The 21,428-nt window shown below is 39.0% G+C and overlaps 1 protein-coding gene across 1 annotated transcript in view; it reads right to left on the bottom strand.

Moving 5' to 3' along the window:
- Window positions 1-21,428, bottom strand: part of EBNA1BP2 (EBNA1 binding protein 2) — a 352,840-nt gene that overhangs the window by 16,387 nt on the left and 315,025 nt on the right. Inside the window, exon 8 of the mRNA XM_044085375.1 lies at window positions 21,266-21,422. Coding sequence (XP_043941310.1) covers window positions 21,266-21,422 — 157 coding nt within the window. The remainder of the gene's footprint in view (window positions 1-21,265; window positions 21,423-21,428) is intronic.

Genomic DNA, 21,428 nt, shown 5'->3' on the forward strand with positions numbered 1-21,428 from the left:
AACCCTGGGCTACTGGTCAGACTGTGTTCAGTTGCCCAGCTTGGGTTACATGTGATAGCTCTGTTGAGCGAAAGCTGGACGTAAAACCAATCAAGCTGCCAAACATGAATTAATTGGTAACTCAATGTAGGTTCACTGATAGCCACACAAACAACTGTACCAGCAAAGAAACTACATTGATGGAGATCTCTCGAATTAATAAAATTTATTAGAGAGTTTTTATCTGAAAAATTATGTGTGAAGGATATTTGCAAAATAAACAGTTAATTTAACTAAGGATGAGGTGGCTTTTACGAATGAAATTGTAATAAGGAAATTATAGTTATCATGCCAGATTGGGGGCGGGGGGGGGGGGGACTGTGATCATGCACTCCACTGACTATTCTCGTAAAATGCTCACCTTGTTAAATAATGAATTACAGTATGTTAGAGCATCTAAAAATTATATCCATGTAGCTTATGCAAAAACTGATGCCTTTTTGTATGGCTTATTGATAGATGGATTAGCTGACAATGATGGTTACAAATTTTTAAAGGATAACTATCCCTTTAGTGCCCAATATATCTGGAATTCCGAAGGTGCACAAAAGTATTAGTGACTCTCCTCTTTGAGCCATCATAACTGCTGGTGATTTAGTAATAGTATTTTAGTAATAGTATTTAAATATTGTACTGTGACTTTAACAGGTGATGCTTGTGATGTCATTGGTAGAGACAGCTGTTTAAGAATAAAACTGTATGTTCTACTTTGTCTGATGAAGTTCACTGATGCAAGTGGATGAAAGAGCCAACTCCCTGCTATACGTTCCTTTTTGTTTTTTTAATTGGTTGATTTGGTTTTTGACATTTTTTTTTTTTAATTTGGAAAGGTGACAAAGGTTCTTTAAGGAGTTTTATGAATTATATTAACAGCGCTACCATGTTTTTTGCAACTCAACACCATAAAAAAACCAAAAAAAAAACCAACTGCAAACCATTAGCGGACTGGAGTTCCGCTGTGGCGACCCCTAACCCGGAAAAGCCGTAAGATAAACAATAACAACCATTTTTTAAAATTCACTTATCCACTTATAGTATTAATTATTTGCATACATTACTGAGGATTTTAACTTAGCGGTATTTTAAGTCCAAGTTGTACAAAAAGCCCACATTTTACAATAGTTACTTACATTTTGATAGTTGCCATCCCTTTAAGCAGAAAGGTAGTTTAGTAAAAGGTCAGATGGTGTGGCTGGCGAGGATTACATCTGACTATAAGGATTTAAAGGAAGAAACTATTGTATTATACTTATTGAAAGGGGGTACCCAGAATATTTGTTGGATGAGGTCCACAGTGAGATTAGTAGCAGGAGAAAAAAGAAATTCTAACTGCTTTTTGGTAAGGGCCTCCCTGATGATAAAAAGGAAGTAAATAAAGGTAATGTAGTGGAAGCTAATAATAATGATAAAGATTTTGGCCCGAGTGTGCCATTTGAAAACAGTATGTTGCTCAAATATGGCCAAGAAAATAATGCTATAAAAAATTCTGTTAAGCATAACTGGAAGGTTCTTGACAGTGAGCCACAGCTGACAGAGAAGGTAAGAGTCCAGTCTCTACTTAGTTACAAGAAGTATAATAATATTACAGAAATACATGAAAAGAAGGATACAGAAGTGGAGATTTTAATACTGGTTTGAGGAAAGGAACTACGATATGTGGAGCTTGTAGGCAATTTAGTTTTACATAAAAGGGGAATATTGTTACATTGCTTAGCATTGATTATACGTTTCAGTATGGAAGCTGTATTTAGCATTTTGTGATATTTGTTTTCATTTTATGTAGGAAAGACTGAAGGGTCACTACAAAAAGCCTTTATGAACATAGATATGATGTCAATCATAAAAATAACATGAAGGCTTTGTTTAGGCACAAAGTTACTTGTGTGGAAAATAAGAAATGTTGAAGCAGGTGGTTAAAAACCCTATTGCTGGTACCTGGGAACATGCTTTAGAATACAGGGAATTACTCTGGCAGATACTCTTGCATGCAAGTGAGAAGCCTGGGTTGAATGACACTGCCTCTATTGCTAGTACATTAAAATTAAGGACCACGAAATTATAAAAGTCTTCTTAGCGTTCATTTGGAAATCATTTTGTAGTCTTTCATTACTGTTAGACTTTGATTTCCATTTTCTAGTAATTGTTTTTTTGGCGGCCACCAGAATTAAACTCAGCAAGGCCTTACTATGTATTTAGGCAATTCCGATTCTGTTTCATAAGTCAAAAAAATAATTTTCTTACTTAAATCAATTTGCTCACCCAAGAGTAGTCTGCAGGTAATTTTTAAAGTATGCTAACTCATTACACTTCCAAAACATATGTTCCCAGTTACCTCTATCTTCCCTGTCATACCTCATTTGCAATTTTCCCAAGGAAATAATTCTTTGGAGTCTGCTTGGGATATAACAATATATATGCCAACACTTCCAAGCAAAGATCCTAAGTCTTCTAGACTCTACATATTTGGGAACTATACCTATACCCCCCCCCCCTACTGTTTCTTGTGAATTGCTTATCCAATCTCTCTTCCTAATCCTTTCTAACCTCCTCTGATAGATTCCTATAGTTATGCAATATTTTGTATGCCCTACTAATTATCCCTCTAACAGCAGCTTCTGTTCTAGATTCTACAAAAAATTCTACCAGTACTGGTCTTTCACTTTAGATCCCCCTACATTCTGATATTAATCCTTGATAGGGAAGGCAATATCCTGTAGAACAAATGAATTATTGTCCTCTTCCCATTCTATTACCTGTCCCTGTCTAGTTATTTGCTCCCAATACTTAGGTTTCTTTGCCAGTTTTCTCCAGTAAATTGCAGCTCCCCTCTTGCCTATTCTCTGTACCCCTAATGACAGTCACCCCTACAGGCAGAATCCAATTTCTCTGTTCCCATGCTGACTTTGTTCTTAGAATAATTTCTGATACTTTATGAATATAGTAATCTGTATTGTTATTCTACTTAAGGATCTGCATCCAAAATCCTAGCTTCCTTGTTTTCATCATCATCATCCCTTTCCACTTTCAATTGCATATTTCTGCTTGTGTTATATATAGGAGCCTAAGCTATGCAGCTCTGAAATGCCCCTTTAAATCAGGTAATCCCAAATCACCTTGTTCTGTTGGGAGGAACAACTTATGCCATTTGACTTCTGTCCTCTTCCTCTCCCAGATAAAATCCTTCAACTCTCTATTAATTGCTACACACAACTTCTCCTTTGGTTGATACAAATATGCCTGACCTGTGTATAAAACTAAAGGGACTAAACATTTTAAGTGCTTTAATCTTGCTATCCGTATGTATAAAACAGAGCTTCCAATTTCTCAGTTTTTGTATTACCTTTTCACTCTCTTCCTACATATCGTTAGCTGCCATGATAGAATCCTTTTCAATCCCTACTCCCAAGTACTTCATTTTATCATGTCCCAATAAATACGGGTATTGCTGAACTAATTTATGTGTTGGTACACAGCTATTGCCTTTGTTTCATCTTCATTAACTTTGTGTCCTGAAAAAAGACCTGAAACCGTCTCGGAATGTTCCATAACACTAAAATATCCTCTTCTGGTTTTATCAGGTATAAAATAATAACATCTGCAAATAAAGCCAACTTTTCTTGATTAACATACCAATTATATCCTTGACTTTTGAGTCCCTTGTTTTCATAGTCAATGGTTCTTAATGCAACACAAATAAAGGGGAAAGAGGGCACCCCTGCATGGTTCCTCTGTTCAAACAGAACTTAACACACAGAACTCCCCTGACTAATTTTCACCTCCAATCCTTCATATATCCTCCAAATCAACCTTCAAATTTTATCACAGAATGCAAATGCTTTTATTGCCCTACTTATAAAATCCCAACTTACTCTGTTGAATACTTTCTCCGCATCAAGATTCAACAACAAAAGTGGTATTTTCTTATGTTTTGCTTCCATCTGGATTCATCACTATTTTATTAATGTTGTCAAATATCTGCACCCCCTCCACAAAAACACACTAATCTATAGCTATCGATTTTGGCATTACATCTGCCATTCTTTTAGCCATTACAAACATTTTGTAAACATGGTTTAGAATAGAAATGGGCCTATATGAAGCTGGATCCGATAGGTCTTTACTATCTTTAGGTATTACTGCCACCACTGTTTTTTCCAGGATGTTGGTGCTTCCCCTCCTTTTACAATACCGTTAAACAAATCCATCCAGATCTTTATCACTTTCTTCCCTCCTAGCTTCCAAACTTCCACTGGAATGCCATCTATTCCTGGAGACTTTCCTATACATTGGTTATACAGCACCACTTTTAACTCATTTCCTCCTGTTAGTAATTGAACCTCATCAACCTGTAAACCTTGGTATATTCAATTCCTCCATCAACACTTCCAGTTTTACTTTTCCTTCATTTCCATATTTCTCTGTTTTATACAGATTTTCATAATATTTCTAATAACTCTACAGGATCTCTGGGTGTTTTCCTTGTTACAGACTCTCTAAGCTTGGCAACAACCCTTTCTACTTTCTGTTGCCTGAGTTGGTGTGCTAAAAGCTTTTGGGCTCTGGAGTTATCCAAAAAACAGTTCCTTAACAGCAATCTTTCTACACTCATGCATGTAATCAAAGTAGTTCCATATTTTCTCTTTACCACTCTGCAACTGTGCCTCTTCTTGTTCTGAAAGATTCCCTTTATACTGCAATACTTTAACCTTTGTCAGTCCCTCTAAATAATTGTTTCTTCTTAACCATATCTCTTATTTTCACCCTATTTTTAAACTAAATTTTTATCCCATTCACTAGCTATATTTTCAAAAGAAGTTTTTAATCTTCCTTAACTCACGAATAATTTCCACTACCCATTCCTTAATTTTTCTTTCTGTTTAACAGATAGGCGGGGAAGTGCCAATGTTTAATTTTTATTTCATTATCCTGCATTTTTATTTTAGTTATTACTGACACGATCTGAAACAGTTACTGGATGTGCATCAAAACTTTAAATTAAATGCACATGTTCTTGTGAAATATAACTCCGGTCTAGCCTAGCCTATTTTTTGTACCATAGGGAATAATATGCAAGTTCTCTTCTAAGTCCTACTACATAATTCACATCTTCCACAAATATTTCCATAAACTTTCTTCAAAACTCTATCCTCTTTTTTTCACATCTAGGCCCCCAAGATACATTTTCACAGTTGCAAATCAAATTCCAGTCCCAGCTTATAAGTAATATTCCTGCTGACAGCGGATTATTACTCTCAGAATTTTGTTAATCGCCAATGTATTAGTTTTAGGTGAAATCTTTCTCCTCTGCCAGTAGCTCCTTAGTACTTCAAAGCTACCAATACAATATTAATAAATGATTTGGCTCACCTGGAGGGCTAAAACCTTTACCACCAAAAAATAAAATTCACATGTCCAACACTCATAAGCACTTTCGTCCCGTATAAACAGACTTCATCAGATGAACGTCTGCTTCAATATCACTCTTTAAATATCAAGTCCCTATTTTTCCTTCCCCATCAATTGTGTAATTATGTAATTAAACAATTCAAGGTGACATGTAACCAATTCCTACTCTTAAAAAGTACTACCACTTTTACACAAAACTTTTCCCATCATCTTATATCATTAAATACATTTGAATAAGACATGTACATTCCTATTACTAGCATTCAAACGAAAATATATTTATTGTGCATAAAAAGCAAAAATAGTAAGCAAAACATTTTTTTAAAAACATGTTTAAAATATTTTTGTAAAATATTTTAATAAAATAGCCTTTTCATTTAGTATTGGTGTCAGCAACACTTATTTATTTAATCCTGGGGGTTACTTTGCATTCAGTCTAAGCTGCCATATCAGTTCTCTCTTCAACAGTAGTCTTTCCAAGTCACCATCCCTGGAGTTCAGTTTTATTGCTTCTAAAATACCAAACTTGAATTGTATAAAATTATTGCACACTATGGAATGCTTTTTTAGTAATCATGTCATATTCATGTTTGTATATCCAAGTTTTTAAGGCTCTCTCAGTCTTTTCTATACAGAAATCAGGACAACCTTCACATTAAGCCAAATAAATCAATCTGCCAGTGCCACAATTTCCATTTTGAAAAATAACCCTACTCTGTAACCCATTCTCCAGGGTTAAATTACCTTCTTTTGTTATAAAAGAACACTGCTTACACATGCCACAGGCCCTTATACCCTTACTGGTGGACATTTCATTACGTAGACCACCTTCAAATAATTGTTTAAAATTTTCCCCATTTTATATATCAACGCCATCTCTTCCTCTAACAGTTCCTGCATTTCCTTGTTTAGTCTGAAGATATTCCAATTCTTTCTAACTATCCCCTTAATGTTATTAGAATATTGGCTAAATCCAAGGAGTAGAGCTTTCTCAAATTTCACATCTGTATTCATTTCTCCCTGATTTATTTAGACTAGTTCCTAACAAGGGTTTAAATTTAACACCCCAACCGTGGTGCACTTCCTCAATAATATCAACTAGCATTTTTTCAGGATAGCCCCTATTAAGGAGCATTTCTTTCAGTTCCACCAGTTCATTCCACAAATTTCCAAATTCAGAAGTCATTCTAGCAATACGTATAGCCTCTCCTCTTACCAGGTTCCTCTTTTGAAAATGTGGGTGGTTGCTAGAATAATGCAAGTAGCTGTTACAGAATGTTTCTTTCCTACACAGGTTAGGTTTGAATACACATCTGCGTGAGAAATCCAAGTGTCCAAATAGTTGACACCGTCTCTGTTCCAACTCATGGAAAATTTAAAATAGTGCATTCATTCAAATAATTATTATAAAAATGATTACAAAAATCATTAATACAATAGGCTACAAATCATTAAACAATTCATATAAGTGAATGTTAACCCTCGAACTGCCAACGTCATCACAATTTTGTAAAAGCACTACTTAATATGAACATTCAATTTGAATTAAAAAAGTACATTTGTGTACACTTACCATAAGTGTAGATGTTCAAGTGTATTCACTGTTGCAGTCATTACATTTGGGTTATCTGCTTGCAGTAGCTCTCAGGTCGGCCTGATTAACAAAGTCTTGGGTCCTGCGTCAGTTGCTGTCCCTTCTTCATGACGTCAGGTTGTCAGGGATATAAAATATGCAGCCGATGCCATTACATCAGTTTTTCTTGCCACAGATGTCAGGTGCCGCCCCTACTGGGAAGCTATCAAATCTATAAATACAAGGATATACCTCCAACAAAAAAGCAAATACACCAAAAAGCTTTCAGAGCATAGTAAGTGAGAGTAGGGGTATAGCCAAAAGAAGAAAGGGGGCTGGAGGGAGGGTAACCAGGAGTGCAACAGTGAATACACTCTAGCATCTACATTTATGGTAGTGTACACAACTGTACTATGTTCTCCGTGTTTCACTGTTGCAGTCATTACATTTGGGTGGATTCCGAAAGCTAAGGTTGGGAGGAGGAATTTAAAAAGAATTAGGACCAGCTATCAGGCCCTGCAAGACTCAAGTGGCAAAACCAGCTCCGGATTTAGAGAAAATTGGCAAATGATAATGATTGGCGAAAGTATGTAAAGAACTCCAGGTAGCAGCTTCTAGGATGCCCCTAGTAGGGACGCCCCTGAGAAAGGCTGTAGAGGTAGATGCAGCCCTGGTTGAATGGGGTTTGATGCCCTGTGGGATAGGTTTTCCATGGTGCTTATTGCAGAAATGAATGCAGTGGCCTATCCATTTTGAAATGGTTTGTTTTGAAATGGCGTTCCCCTCTGTCCCTGCACCAGCAGTTGTTCAGATTTCCTTTGAGGTTTAGTCCTGTCCAAGTAGAATCTAAGCTGTCTGTGCACATCTAAAGAGTGCAGTATTCGTTCCCCTTTGTTCTGTGGGTTAGGAAAGAAGGCAGGCAAATGAATGGACTGTAAGAGCCACACTGGATACCACCTTGGGCATGAAGGAGGGATTGGTTCTGGGGGACACCTTGTCCGCATGAAAGATGATGAAAGGTTCCAATGCCATAAGGGCCTGTAATTCAGATACCCCTCTTGCAAAAGTGATTGCCAAAAGGAAAGCTGTTTTCCAGGAAAGAAATTTTAAATCTGCAGTAGCAGCTGGCTCGAAAGGAGGAAGAGTGAGTTTCTCCAAGACAGAGTTAAGATCCCACGCCGGAGTTGGAGCTCTCCTGGGTGGCCTTATATTTTTGGCTCCTCTGAGAAACTGCTTGAGCAGCAGGTGAGAGAAGAAGAAGAGGGGAGGCTCTGTACTATAATGAACTGAAATGGCTGAGGCATGAATTTTGATGGAGGAAAAAGACAAGCCCTTATGAAGCATCTCAATCAAGTATTGTAGAATCTGAGTTAAATTGGGTAACTGCTGTGTTCATTCCTTGAGATTGGTTCCAGGCACAGATTTTCTAGTACTAGGCCTCCTTGCCTCTAAAATGATATCCATCACTGATTTACTGAGGGATGGTAAAGGAGAGATTAGGTAATTAGCCAGGCTGCTAGGTTCAGGGTTTGCAGCTGAGAGTGCAGAATCTGGTTAACCTGCTGAGACAACAAGGAAGGAGTCTAAGGCAGGTGCCATGGAGCCAAGCGTGACACACTGTGCAAGAGTGGGTACCAGTGTTGGCGAGGCCAGTCTGGTGCAATTAAAATCATCCTTGGCTTGTCCTGTTTGATCTTTAGTAGTACCTTGGAGGGCAGAGGAGGAAAGGCATAAACTGATAGGATTTTCCAGCTGACGGCTAGAGCATCCACTTTCTAAGCTTGCTTGTGGGGAATCCTTGTGCAAAATGTGTCCAGTTGATGGTTCTGGGGGGGGGGGGCAAACAGGTCTACATCTGGGCTCCCCCATTTGCTTGTCAACATGTTGAAAATCCTTGGTTCCAGTTTCCACTCGTGTGGATTCATGAGGTTTCTACTTTGTCCTTCTGCCACTGCATTTAGTTTTCCTGGCAGGAAGTGAGCTTGTAGATTCACTTGGTTGCTCAAGGCTGTGTTCCACAATGCCATGGCTAGTCTGCAGAGGGGGTAAGAATGTGTATCCCCCTGCTTGTGTATGTACCATACAACAGTGGTGTTGTCAGTCTTTACCATTAGTTGTCCTGGAAGAATGTGGTCCTTGAAAGCTGTCAGAATATTCTGTACAGCTAATATTTCCTTTTGATTTATGTGCAGGTGCATTTGACTTGGGTTCCATTTGCCCTGAATGCACTTCCCTGCCAGGTGAGCCCCCCATACATAGTCTGATGCGTCTGTTTAAGATTTGGGCAGCAGGTGGTAATGTGAATGGTAGTCCCCTGTTTTGGTGGCAGGCCTCTGCCCACCAAAGGAACTCTAGGCGTAGGCAAGGTATGATGGGAAACCTTGCTTCTAGATCCTGTGAATGTTGACACCATAGTCTTTGGAGATACCATTGCAGTTTCCTCATATGCCACCTTGCATATGGAATTAGAAGAATACAGGATGCCATGAACCCCAAGGCCTGCTGTATTTGCCTTGCAGGCAGCTGGATTTTTGTGGCCACTTGTTTGAAGTAAGTTGTCAAATGAATCCGTTTCTCTGGAGTGAGGAAAGCCATCTGGGAAGTTGTATTCAAGCTTGCTCCCAGGAATATAAATTTATTGACAGGGTACCACGTGGGATTTCTTTTTGTTTATGGTGAACCCCAGACAAGTCAGTACCCTTTGAACAAAGGCCAGATGATTCAAAAGAATGTCCTTGCTTTCTGCCTGAATTAGACAATCGTCCAGGTATGGTTATATTTAAATATTTCTTTGCCTGCAAAATGCAATGATTAGATCTAGGCACTTTGTGAATACCCTGGGCGCAGTAGATAAGCCAAAGGACAGTGCAGAGAACGGATACTGCATGTATCCTGCTTTGAAGTCTAGGTATCCTTCTGCAAGACTCCCTGATAAAAGAAGCGTACCTGCACATCCCTAAGTCTAGTGTTGCCAACCATGCATCCTTGCCTAGCATAGGAAGCAGCTGATGAAGAGTCAGCATTTTGAATTTTGGAATCATCAGAAAGGTATTTAGAATAGAAAGGTCCAGGATAGGACGCCATGTATTGCCTTTTCTGGGTACCAGAAAAAGTCTCTAATAGAAACCTTTTCCTCTTCTGGTACCAACTGAATAGCCACCATGTTTAAGAGAGAGAGTACTTGATTTTGGGCCTCTGCCCACTGATTTGGGGGTAGATCTGGCCACCTGCTTGGTGTTGGTAACGTGCGGAAATGAAATCTGTATCCTTGGGACACTGTATTTAAAAGCCATTTGTCCTGGGTAATGAGTTCCCTGCAGACCAGTTTTTCCGCCTAAAGGAGCATTCAGTTGGGAAGTGCTTGGTAGTTTTAAAAGTAAATCATTGAAACAGTTTTCCATAGGGGGGAGAGTCTTACTACTCCCATGTTTGGGTGCGGACCCCCCCCCCACTGCCTAGTCTTGTGTGTCCCTTGGGACTGAAACCTGGGGTTTCTGCTGTGTCTGGGGTTGGCTTGAGAAGACCTGGAAGGGCCTGGAAAGAACCAATTTTTAGAGGGTCAGTGCCTACTAAATCTAGGAGGCTGCACTTGTAAGAAATCTTTGCATACCTTTAGCTTCATCTTCCATCTTTTTAAGAACTTCCTCAACCTTGTTGCCAAACAGGCTGTCCTGATTTAAGGCAGCATCCAACAATTTAGCTTTAACATGATCAGGCAAACCTTGCTTCTTAAGCCAAGCATGCCTTCTGAGCACAGACCCAGTAACAGCCGAGGCAAGAGGCCTCCAATGGATCAAATCCACATTGCAAAGTATGTTTTCCAACCTGTTCAGCAGAATGTATTAAATCCTGTAATTCTTTTTTTTCAGCACAGTCAGGGATTAACATAATTTTCTGTTTATGCAATCCAATAACATGTTGTTGATACTTTATATGAAACTAGCAGTTTAAAGCCTTAATGGCCAAGGTTGCAGAAGTGTAATCTTTCTTACCCCATCTATCCAGCGCCCTGGAGTCTTTATCAGAGGGGGTAGGATTTTTAGCAGTAGAAGCCTTAATGCCCTTGGGTCCCTGTGAAATAGTCTCTAGATCCGCAATAGGATTTTTAAAAAGGAACTTGTGAGAATCAGGAACCCTGTAATATCTGGTTTTCTGGGAGCAGGAGGCAAGGAATCAGGGACCAAACTAGATTCTGAAAAGGCATCATCAACAATGTCTAGTACAGGAGGCATAGCTAAAGGCCTATGCTGAGGCAGGAGTAAGAAATCCCTAAGCCTCTTTTTTGAATCAGAAAAATCCTGGCTTTCCCACTGGAAATGCTCCCTTAGAGTATGTAAGGTCTTGCCAAAAGAAAAATCCTCTGCAGAGGAAGCAGAGGGAAAGGAGTCCTCTGCATCAGAATCCTCATAAGTAGATAAGGGCAAATCCAGATCATCAGAAGAATCAGAAAAATCAGAATCCTGTTCAGAAGATTCATAAACAACTTCAGTCCTAGGTCTCTTAGAAGGGGGAGGTTGGCTTCCCCTGATTAGATTTATAAGACCTTCAGCCATTCTAATCATTTGTTTTTAGGCATAGAGGCTTGAGCATGCAGGACTCAGTTTCTTAGGCATGGTATGAGATTTTGGCCTAAATGAAGGAGGCCTTGGTTTAATATGAAAGTCTGTAGGCCGGAATACACCCGCAGAAGACATTCGCAGGTTCCACAGTTGAAGCACCTCGCGGCATACCGGACTCTGAATGGGTCTCAGTAGAGGCCTACGAATCAGAAGTAGTGGGTATCAGGGGCCGCGAAAGAGCCTCACTGGGTACCAGCGAACTGGCGACTGGCTTAAGAGAAGTGTCGTCGGCAGCTGTGGACCTCGGAGGCCTGGCTCTGTCTTTATCTTTGCATTTTTTTCGGAATCCTGGTAGTCGGATGGCTAACAGATGACATTTCTGGATAATTAAACCAAGAACTGAAATATTTAGAAGAGAAAATATACCTTTGACGGATAGTGCGCTGATTAAATAAAGTGCAAAACCGACAGCAAGGTACTTCGTGGTCAGGGCCTAGGCAAGGAATACAGTACGAATGAAAATCTTTATGAGGTATTTGTTTTCCACAAGTAATGCAATTATTAACTTTTACTGACATCGGTAAGGAGCAAGAAAAAGTTTCCCCAATGGGGAACTTAGCTTTAGTTGAAGACTTCGGTTCTGAAACTGGAAAACGAAAATTTCATGAGTCGACCGACCGGCACTTGCGAACTGCTTCTGCTTCGGGCACCGCACGGCAAGAAAGACTGATGTAATGGCGTTGGCTGCATGTTTTATACCCCTGACGACCTGACTTCATGGAAGAAGGGACAGCAACCGATGCAGGACCCAAGACTTTGTTAATCAGGCTGAATGAGGAATACTGTAAGCAGATAACCCAAGTGTAATGACTGCAACAGTGAAACACGAAGAACATCTATAAAACTGTAATAAAAGGTCCACGGACCAAAAAGACTCATTTAAACACCATCAGATAACCAAATTTTACAATTTATTTATACCACCCATCTACTATCCTTACACTATAGCTGCCTTTTCCTTAAGTATAAGCTTAAGAGATGAATAGGATTTAAACAAGTCTTTTTGGTTGGTTCACCACTATCATTGTTGGATGGTCTAACATTTAACTTTTGTTTTATTGGTCTTAGTTTCTGTGGCTGTACGTTTTTTCTTGGATTTTTAGTGTTGCCATGAATCTTGAAAGCTGAAGAAGAGGTAGCTGGTTGTGAAGTGACATTATGAATTTGGGCACTATCATAAACAGGTTGAGCAAGGAAAGATCCAGAACTGGTCTCCAAGCATTTCCTTTCTTTGGCACTAGGAACATCCTTGAATAAAATCCCTTTCCTGCCTGGGAAGGAGGAACTGGTTCTATCACTCCTTGGAAGGGCATGTAATGAAGAACATGTAAAAACAAAACAGTCTGATCTGCAGGATGAGGAGTGACCCCCCTGGAAAGGAGGAATTTCCTCCCACTACCACCTGTAACCCTGATGAATGATTTTCAGAACCTATCTAAACCAATCTGCTGCCAAAGAGAAAAACTGAGATTCAGACTTTTTGGAAGAGAAAAGGGATCAAGGTGGGGGAGTGGGCCACATGGTCTCTTGAATATTCATTTAGATTTGGATTGCTGTTGGTTTTGGGAGACTTGAGACTTCTTTATGGAACTCCCTTGCTATTTCTTCTTAAATGTCCATTTAGCTGAATTCTGTTGAGGCTGTTTATTTCTTTTGCCAATGCTAGCTGAGGGGTAAAAATCCATTGGACAATTTGGAAAAAAACGGCTGAAAATCTTGATTCCTTAGATCAACTTGCCCTAGATCAACTTGCTCCTTTTATCACACTTTTTGATCACCTCTGCAGCAGAGGGCAACACACAATCTCTATCCAAGTGAGAGTTAAACATTTTATTTTTTTATCATGTGGGAAGTTTTGAGAATGCAGCCAAGCAAGCTTCCTACCACTGGCCATAGCCCTGGAACAAGTATCAACAGAGCCATAAACACACTGCAAACAATGAATAGTGACCTGTGTGCAATAGAAGACACCAAGTTATTTAAAGCAGATTTTTCTTCACAAGGAGAAAGTGTAGATTAAACATACCTCAGACATTCACACTTTGCCAGAACAAACCAATATACGAATATGGCAACAGTTTGCCAGAACTAACTAGGAGTCTGACAATTCAAAAATCTATCAATAATTTTCTCATCCTTATTAGAAAGAGTACGATTGGAATTAACTACATGCTTATAGCAGCAGCGGAATCAACTAAGGCTATACCTGCTAGGTCAGGTTTGGGACTAATGTATGCCAATTGAAGAAAGACTGAGGAACTTTATACATCCTGTTTTTATTTAAGGGACAGCTGGCTGACTAGCAGGAAGACTGTAGGCAGCAAAACATATCTTCCAAAGCTGACAACATAAGGAATGGGTGTAGGTTGTGGAAAATCCTTCTGTAACCACTCATTGTATTTTCTGAGGGACTAAGAAACCTCAGTGTTCTCCCTCTGAAAACACATGAACACTCTAGCAACAGACTCAGGGAAAAAGAAACCTCCACAGCAAGAATCAGAAACTGAGCACTCTTCTGAGTCTGAATCAGAAATCTAAGGTAAGCCCTTAATCTGTCCCTGCATCTACCTTCCTGTTCGGATTCAGTGTCTTGAATCTCTTTAGGAGAAGAGGAATCCCTCTTCTTTTACCAGAAACTACTTTACAAGAAGGGTCAATAGCCTGAATTAAACACTGAGCCAGTCCCAGTAAATTACTACCCCACCTCCCCCCCACCAAAAAAAAAAAAAAAAAAATTTGAGCAGGAGTAGATACATGCTTGGTTTTGTGTTCATTTGTGACAGGAAAAAAAAAGGGGGGGGGGTCAATTGTATTTCTAATGGCAGTAGCTACTTCGCCAGGGATAGGCAAAGCATTCTGACACAACAGGGAAACTGGGTCTAATATTAGATCAACGAACACTTAAAACAGCGAATGCTGATTGATCGAACTTATGTAAGCAAAAGCTTAAAATATCGAAGCAACAGAAACCCGAATTTTTTCCTATGGAAAGAATTTGGTTGTCCGTTTCTGTTGCTTCGGTATTTTCAGTGTTGTGGTGGAAAGTTACGGGTCGGGTTCAGGTAAGTGTGCGATTGTGTGGATATGAGTGTTAGGGCGGGTTAGGTGAGTTAGGGTTAGGGCGCGGGTTAGGTATGTGTGTGATTGTGTGGACGTGAGGGTTAGGGAGCGGGTGAGGTGAGTGTGCAATAGTGACGGACTTTAGGGTTAGGGTTTGGGTTAAGGTAAGTGGATAGTTAGTGGTGTGTGTATAGTTTAGTGTAGGGTTAGATGTCAGATTTTAGGTGTATGTGTGTGGATTGCTGTTTGTTTGTTGTGCTTGTGTTGTGTGTATGTGTTTTGGATCAGCGATTTTATTCCCTAAGAAAAAAAATCGCTGTTCTGATCGTTCGAGATTGTAAGCTTTCGCTTTCATAAGTTCGATCAATCAGCATTTGCTTTTTTAAGCGTTCGCTGAAATAATATAGACCCAGGAAACCTTTCCTGTTCCCTCTCCCAGGGCCAACAAGAGTGACTCTGCCTTTCCCACTGAGGGGACTCCAGCTGCCACACAGAACGTGGCTATCCAGCTGCCACACAGAACGTGGCTAACCACCAGTCCATAGTGGCTGTAGGTGCTACACCAGAAGGATCTGGGGTAAAAGTTGAGTGGTCTGAGGTAAAACAAATGGCCACAGCAGAGTCACCCACCTGTGGCTAAGGCAAACCTCTAGCCTACTGTGGTGGCAAAGGCTGTTTGCTTAACATTTTCATTTTGTGGCTGGGAGAAGGACCATGTGTAAGACAGGTAGACTGTTCCATGGTCAAGCAGAAAATGGTGCCCATTTCCCAGGCAAGACAAGCAGCAATTTCCAGTAAAACTACCAGTTGAAAAAAAAAGACAGTAAAAAGCACTTTAAAACGCTATGGCAGCCCCACTAAAGAAAAAAAAAAATACACAAATTCTCCACAGAAAATAAATCTTCATTAAGTATACACTACTTTTAAATGAAACCAAAAACAGTAACTAGGAGCAAAACAATGAAGGGTGTACACACTTCCGTTCCAAGTTGCATAAATCAAAAAGTAGCAAAGATTCAGTCCACAGGTCTCAAAATATAAACACGGTTTATTTGCGTGCACATAAAACTACGGTGGTTAGCGCTTTCGCTTCACAGCTTCATCAGACCACCAGCAAATGTTCCATACAATGTTTAAATAAAACCAAAGGCGGGAAAACATCATTAAAAAAATCAACATTTAAAGGCATACTCCAAGTTAATACACCTTGAATAAGTATACATATTAGATAATACACATAGCTCTATACTAAAATATATATATATGCACATACATCAACTCACTAAAAACTATTGGTTAAAAACTCTACTGCATCCAGATTGCAAATCACCAAATCTCTCATCACAAAAGCTAAACTAATATATCTGTTTGTAAACATTCGCACTCACTTGATGGCATAATACCTATCTGGTTCAACAACAAATAGGGACGGTCATCAGATGTCAGAACAACATGTATCTTATAAGTCATGCAATTCCATACTAACAAAATAACAAAACAAATACAGATAGACTAGGTGTGATCATACACAATTATGTCTTCACATTCTCAATCTCCTCATCTAAAAATAAGGTCTGATGGGTACCTTCCCATTCAGACCGGTGGCATCCGGATCTAAACTTAATGATCCAATACTCTCTTTCGATTATATCCCCCTCGATGAGTGTTGTATATAGTCTTCAAGAATCCTAAACCTAAAGAATGTATGTGACACCAGTGAAGAACATTCTTTTAGGTTTAGGATTATTGAAAGACTATACAACACTCATCGAGGAGGGGATATCTGTAATCTTATGGAATCAAGAGAGTAATTGGATCATTAAGTTTAGATCCGACATGCCACCGGGTCTGAATGGGAAGGTACCCATCAGACCTTATTTAAAGATGAGGAGATTGAGAATGTGAAGACATAATCTTAGAAGTGTGGACATATTTCTATGGTTTTGAAATGATCACACGCAGTCTATCTGTATTTGTTTTGTTATTTTTGTTAGTATGGAATTGCATGACTTATAAGATAATGCGTTTCTATTTATTTATTTTATTTGTTGGTTTACATTTCTAGGTTTTATTTTTCATATGGGTGAAGTGAGCAGTGTCGTTGAGGGGAATGTTTTTTGTATACATGTTGTTCTGACATCTGATGACCGTCCCTATTTGTTGTTGAACCAGATAGGTATTATGCCATCAAGTGAGTGCGAATGTTTACAAACAGATATATTAGTTTAGCTTTTGTGATGAGAGATTTGGTGATTTGCAATCTGGATGCAGTAGAGTTTTTAATCAATAGTTTTTAGTGAGTTGATGTATGTGTATATATATATTTTTTAGTATAGAGCTATGTGTATTATCTAATATGTATACTTATTCAAGGTGTATTAACTTGGAGTATGCCTTTAAATGTTGATTTTTTTAATGATGTTTTCCTGCCTTTGGTTTTATTTAAACATTGTATGGAACATTTGCTGGTGGTCTGATGAAGCTGTGAAGCGAAAGCGCTAACCACCGTAGTTTTATGTGCACGCAAATAAACCGAGTTTATATTTTGAGACCTGTGGACTGAATCTTTGCTACTTTTTGATTTATGCAACTTGGAACAGAAGTGTGTACACCCTTCATTGTTTTGCTCCTAGTTACTGTTTTTGGTTTTACTCTATTGTGCTTCTTACTAGGGGCATTAACCCCTCGTGGATCTACTTCGTTAATTTTTACTACTTTTAAATGGACAGAAACGACTGCACAATTTAAAAGAACGTTACAGTCTCAATAACACTCCTAACTTCAAAATCACTTTTTTGAAGGGGAAGGTAATAAGACATCAACTAAATTTAAGAAAATGGAAGTAATTTTCCTCAAAGGAAATTTATCTGGCCAGCAAAGAATAGTACAAGCTCACCATCAATCCTTAAAAGCCTCAGAGGCGTGTACTCTTCGGCAGCAGTAAAGCTCCAAAGGGGTTTTCTTTCAAACTTGTCTTTTAAGCCAGTTTACCTTGAGCTGCTTGACACTTTGGGTGCATGAAAGGTTCCCTGAAGCTCTGGCAGCTGGCCAGCTACTATATCCTTGGCAGGATATAATCTATGTAGCTACGGTTATGGCAGCAGTGATGTGAAGAACATTTGTTGTTCAGATAGGCTACCTTTTTTTATTTGTCCATGTTGGTTATATTTTGTTTTTATGCTTTTGTACCGGTTAGTTTTTTATATCTGTTACGGATTCCACTGAATGCTTTCTAATTTTTGTGTCCTTGAAGATGGTTGTGCTGGGACATGAGTTCTCTGAATAAAGGAATCCACCTACCCACAACCCTTTTTTCACCCATTTTTGCACACCGGGTCGGAGTGTCACTTCAACAGTGACAATCACCTAGAAGCAAGGTTTACACCGTCAGGTGGCTGAATAAAGGAATATGATTTTAAAATCCATCCTTCTTTGAGGTACTTTATGATTTTTGTTTGACATTGAGGGTGTACATATTTTTCCCCGAGATAAACTGACAGATATGTCTGAAGGGATGAAAAAGGACTAAAGGCCATTACAAGCTGTTAAGCCGAAAACATAAGTCTCTTCAATGAAGGGTATCAATCTAAGATGTGTGTGTGTGTGTGTGTGTGGGGGAGGGGGGGGGTTTGAATTATCTTTGCCCTTCTCAAACTCAATAGCATCCATGGCCTCTGGCTCCTGTGACTCCCCACAAGGTGCCAAACTATAATGATTGTCTTTTTCCTCTTGCTACCAGTGGATGTCAGCTCTTGCACAGTCTTGGATATAAACATACGACTGACATGAGTCAAATACCAGGTGACTAGAGGATCCATGCAACAGCATGTGTCAAAATAAGGCATTGTATTTGCAAGTGTATATGTCTGTTCATGCATGTGCACAAATACTTGGGCGGGTTTCTGGGGGGTGATTAATGTTTGCATGTTTGTGTTTTTGCTTGTGTCTGTGTGTTCACAAGTGTTTGTGGAGGGGGAGCTTATACTGACCCTAGAACTGGTCTTGAAAGGGAAGCCCTCAGTCCCAAGCTCCCCGATTTGTGACTAGATGACTAAACAGGTCACTTCCTGGGTTCAGGATGATTGGCCATGACTAAAAGCTGGTGGATGGGGATCTGGGTAGTGCCAGCATCTTACAACACATCACTAAAGCTGGGAAATGGGGATGCAGCTCACACTGTTCAGTCATTTTCTGCTGAGGCAGACTGACACAGGTTCACATTCTCAGCAGCTGTAGAGATCAAGGTGTAGTCTAATCATGGCCTTATACGGAGAAGGATTAAGTAAACTGGCATACATCTGGAATTGTGGGGTTGACTGCTCCTGCTGGATTCCGCATGAAGAGTTCTCAAAATCTGCTATACTTGGGAGTTACAAGGAAAATTTTAAATTTCTGCTTCAAACACTGTCAAGTGGCAGCATTAAATCACTGATGTTTAGCAGTGTAGGGGTCAGATGGTGATCAGACACCTGCAAAGACGTTTAGCTTGTAAGGCATTATGTGTCAAAACTCACTGAAAATAGCATGGCCAAGACCTGAACTGTATTAGCACTGAAAAACAGGTGGCAGGCACAGTGGATGGGTATACTTATGTAGCCCTATGTTACACCAAAACGAGTGTGAGAACAGTTTGCATTATGTCCCAGAGTTAGACTTCCTAAAGATGTACTGAAGATGTAAATGAAAAGATTAGTCCAACCAAGGACCCATCAAGGAGAGTCCTTTACATCATATCTATTCATACCTTCACCATCAATACTGGTAAGGGTATGGAGTTGCTGCAGGACTTCTACTGCTCACTTTTGTGGGAAAGAACACAGCAAGTAACATTCTGAAAATAACACTTGGGAGAAATACTAAGTCCCATCATCACTGAAGGATCCTCAGACTGAGGATTCCACCAGCCCTCCTGCCTCTTACCCATATCATTAAATAAAAAATTAGATTTCCTGAATTCAACTTACAGGGATGCCTAGCTTGGTGTGCATGTTAAACCCCCAGCATACCTTAGATAAATTAACATACCTCATTTCACCACTAGCAGTCTTTTCATGAGTCTTCTGAATAAAACTACAGCGAACTCTGCCAGACCCAAAAATATTTAGTCACGTAGAATACTCATTGATGCATTAAATATATAAAAATGTTCTTTTAGGTAATACCAATTGCTGTTTTGTTTTCTTTATCTTTATTTATAGGTGGGCAATGTATAAATGTACATAGTTTTTGATGTTTTCTCCTTCTGTTTGTTGTACATATTGTTATAGTTTGATCTTTTTTGCTTGCATTGGTGTTATTATGGAAAAAACAATAAAGAGAATTAAAAAATATATATTTAGTCGCAGAATGGCTTCTACAATGGATGCTGTAAACACTGAAAAATGTGTATATATGTCTATAATACTTGTATATGATACATATATACACATACACACATTTTGTGTGGATATATATATATATATATATATATATATATATATATATATATATATATATATATGGATTCACTTCATCACACTGAAAACTCAAAAAACACTGAAAATGAGAAAACTTCATAATATAGAAGACAAAACACTGAAAACTCAAAACACTGAAACTCAAAACACTGAAAACACATATCATACATATACTGAGTTTAAAGAACATAAATCATAGCACTTTTCACCAAGTGTAAGTAGGTGGGCAAGCCCCCCTGCACCCCCCCGTGGGGGGGCTGCACTCCCCACACCTCATGCTACTTAAATACATCAACTCCATGATTGCACTAGTGAAGAGAAATCTGGAGTTGATATATATATATATATATATATATATACAAGTAGCAGGGGGAGTGGGGGGAAGCAGCCCCCCACATGTGGGTTGCAGGGTGGCTTGCCCCCCCCTGCTTACACTTGGTGGAAAGTGCTATGACTTATGTTGTTTAAACTCAGTATATGTAAGATATGATATGGGTTTTCAGTTTTCAAGATTTTGAAGTTTCATTGTTTTGGTTTCAGTGTTTTGACTTTGTGTTTTGAGCTTTCAGTGTTATGAAGTGAATCTATATATATATATATATATATACATATATATATATATATATATATATATATATATATATATATATATATATATAAAATAGACATACACACACATTTTTCAAAAGTGGGTAACTTTTTAATATGTCATTACATGCAAATATAAAGACTAAGTGATTGAAACTGTGCTTATGTACTTCAAGTCTGAGACTGCCATTTCTCAGAATATTCCCTTTTCTCCGAGTTATGGTGACCTCTGACTTGATATTTATAAAATTGTGTTAGGGGGGTACCCCACACATCAAGGGTTGAAAGGGGTTTGTTCCCCTGCAAAAAAGTTTAAAGGAAAAGACTGATGTTCGATATTCACTCTTCTTTATTTTTGGTGTCCCACAGAGTTTTTGAGAGTCAGCATTGCGAGTCTCAGTGTGGTGGTTTTGGTTGTGAAAGTAAAGTATAGTATGTGTTATGGAATAACAAACATTTTGTAAACAGATAGTACTCCCAAAATAAATCTAATTTATCTATGAAAAGACAAATGTGAGTCTCACCTTTGCCTTCTTTCCTTTGCCGAAATGTTTAGCATGTGCAACACTTGCACGGAATCCAGAGACATCGTCATAGCTCTCCTTGGTGTTCCACTTAGTACCCTTCTTCTTACCACCAAAGCCGAACTTCTGGTTCTTATACCGTCTCTTTGCATTTGGCCTTAAC

The sequence above is a fragment of the Protopterus annectens genome, chromosome 10.part0 (assembly GCF_019279795.1).
Source record: "Protopterus annectens isolate FY-2018-M chromosome 10.part0, PAN1.0, whole genome shotgun sequence".
Classification (NCBI taxonomy): domain Eukaryota; kingdom Metazoa; phylum Chordata; order Ceratodontiformes; family Protopteridae; genus Protopterus; species Protopterus annectens.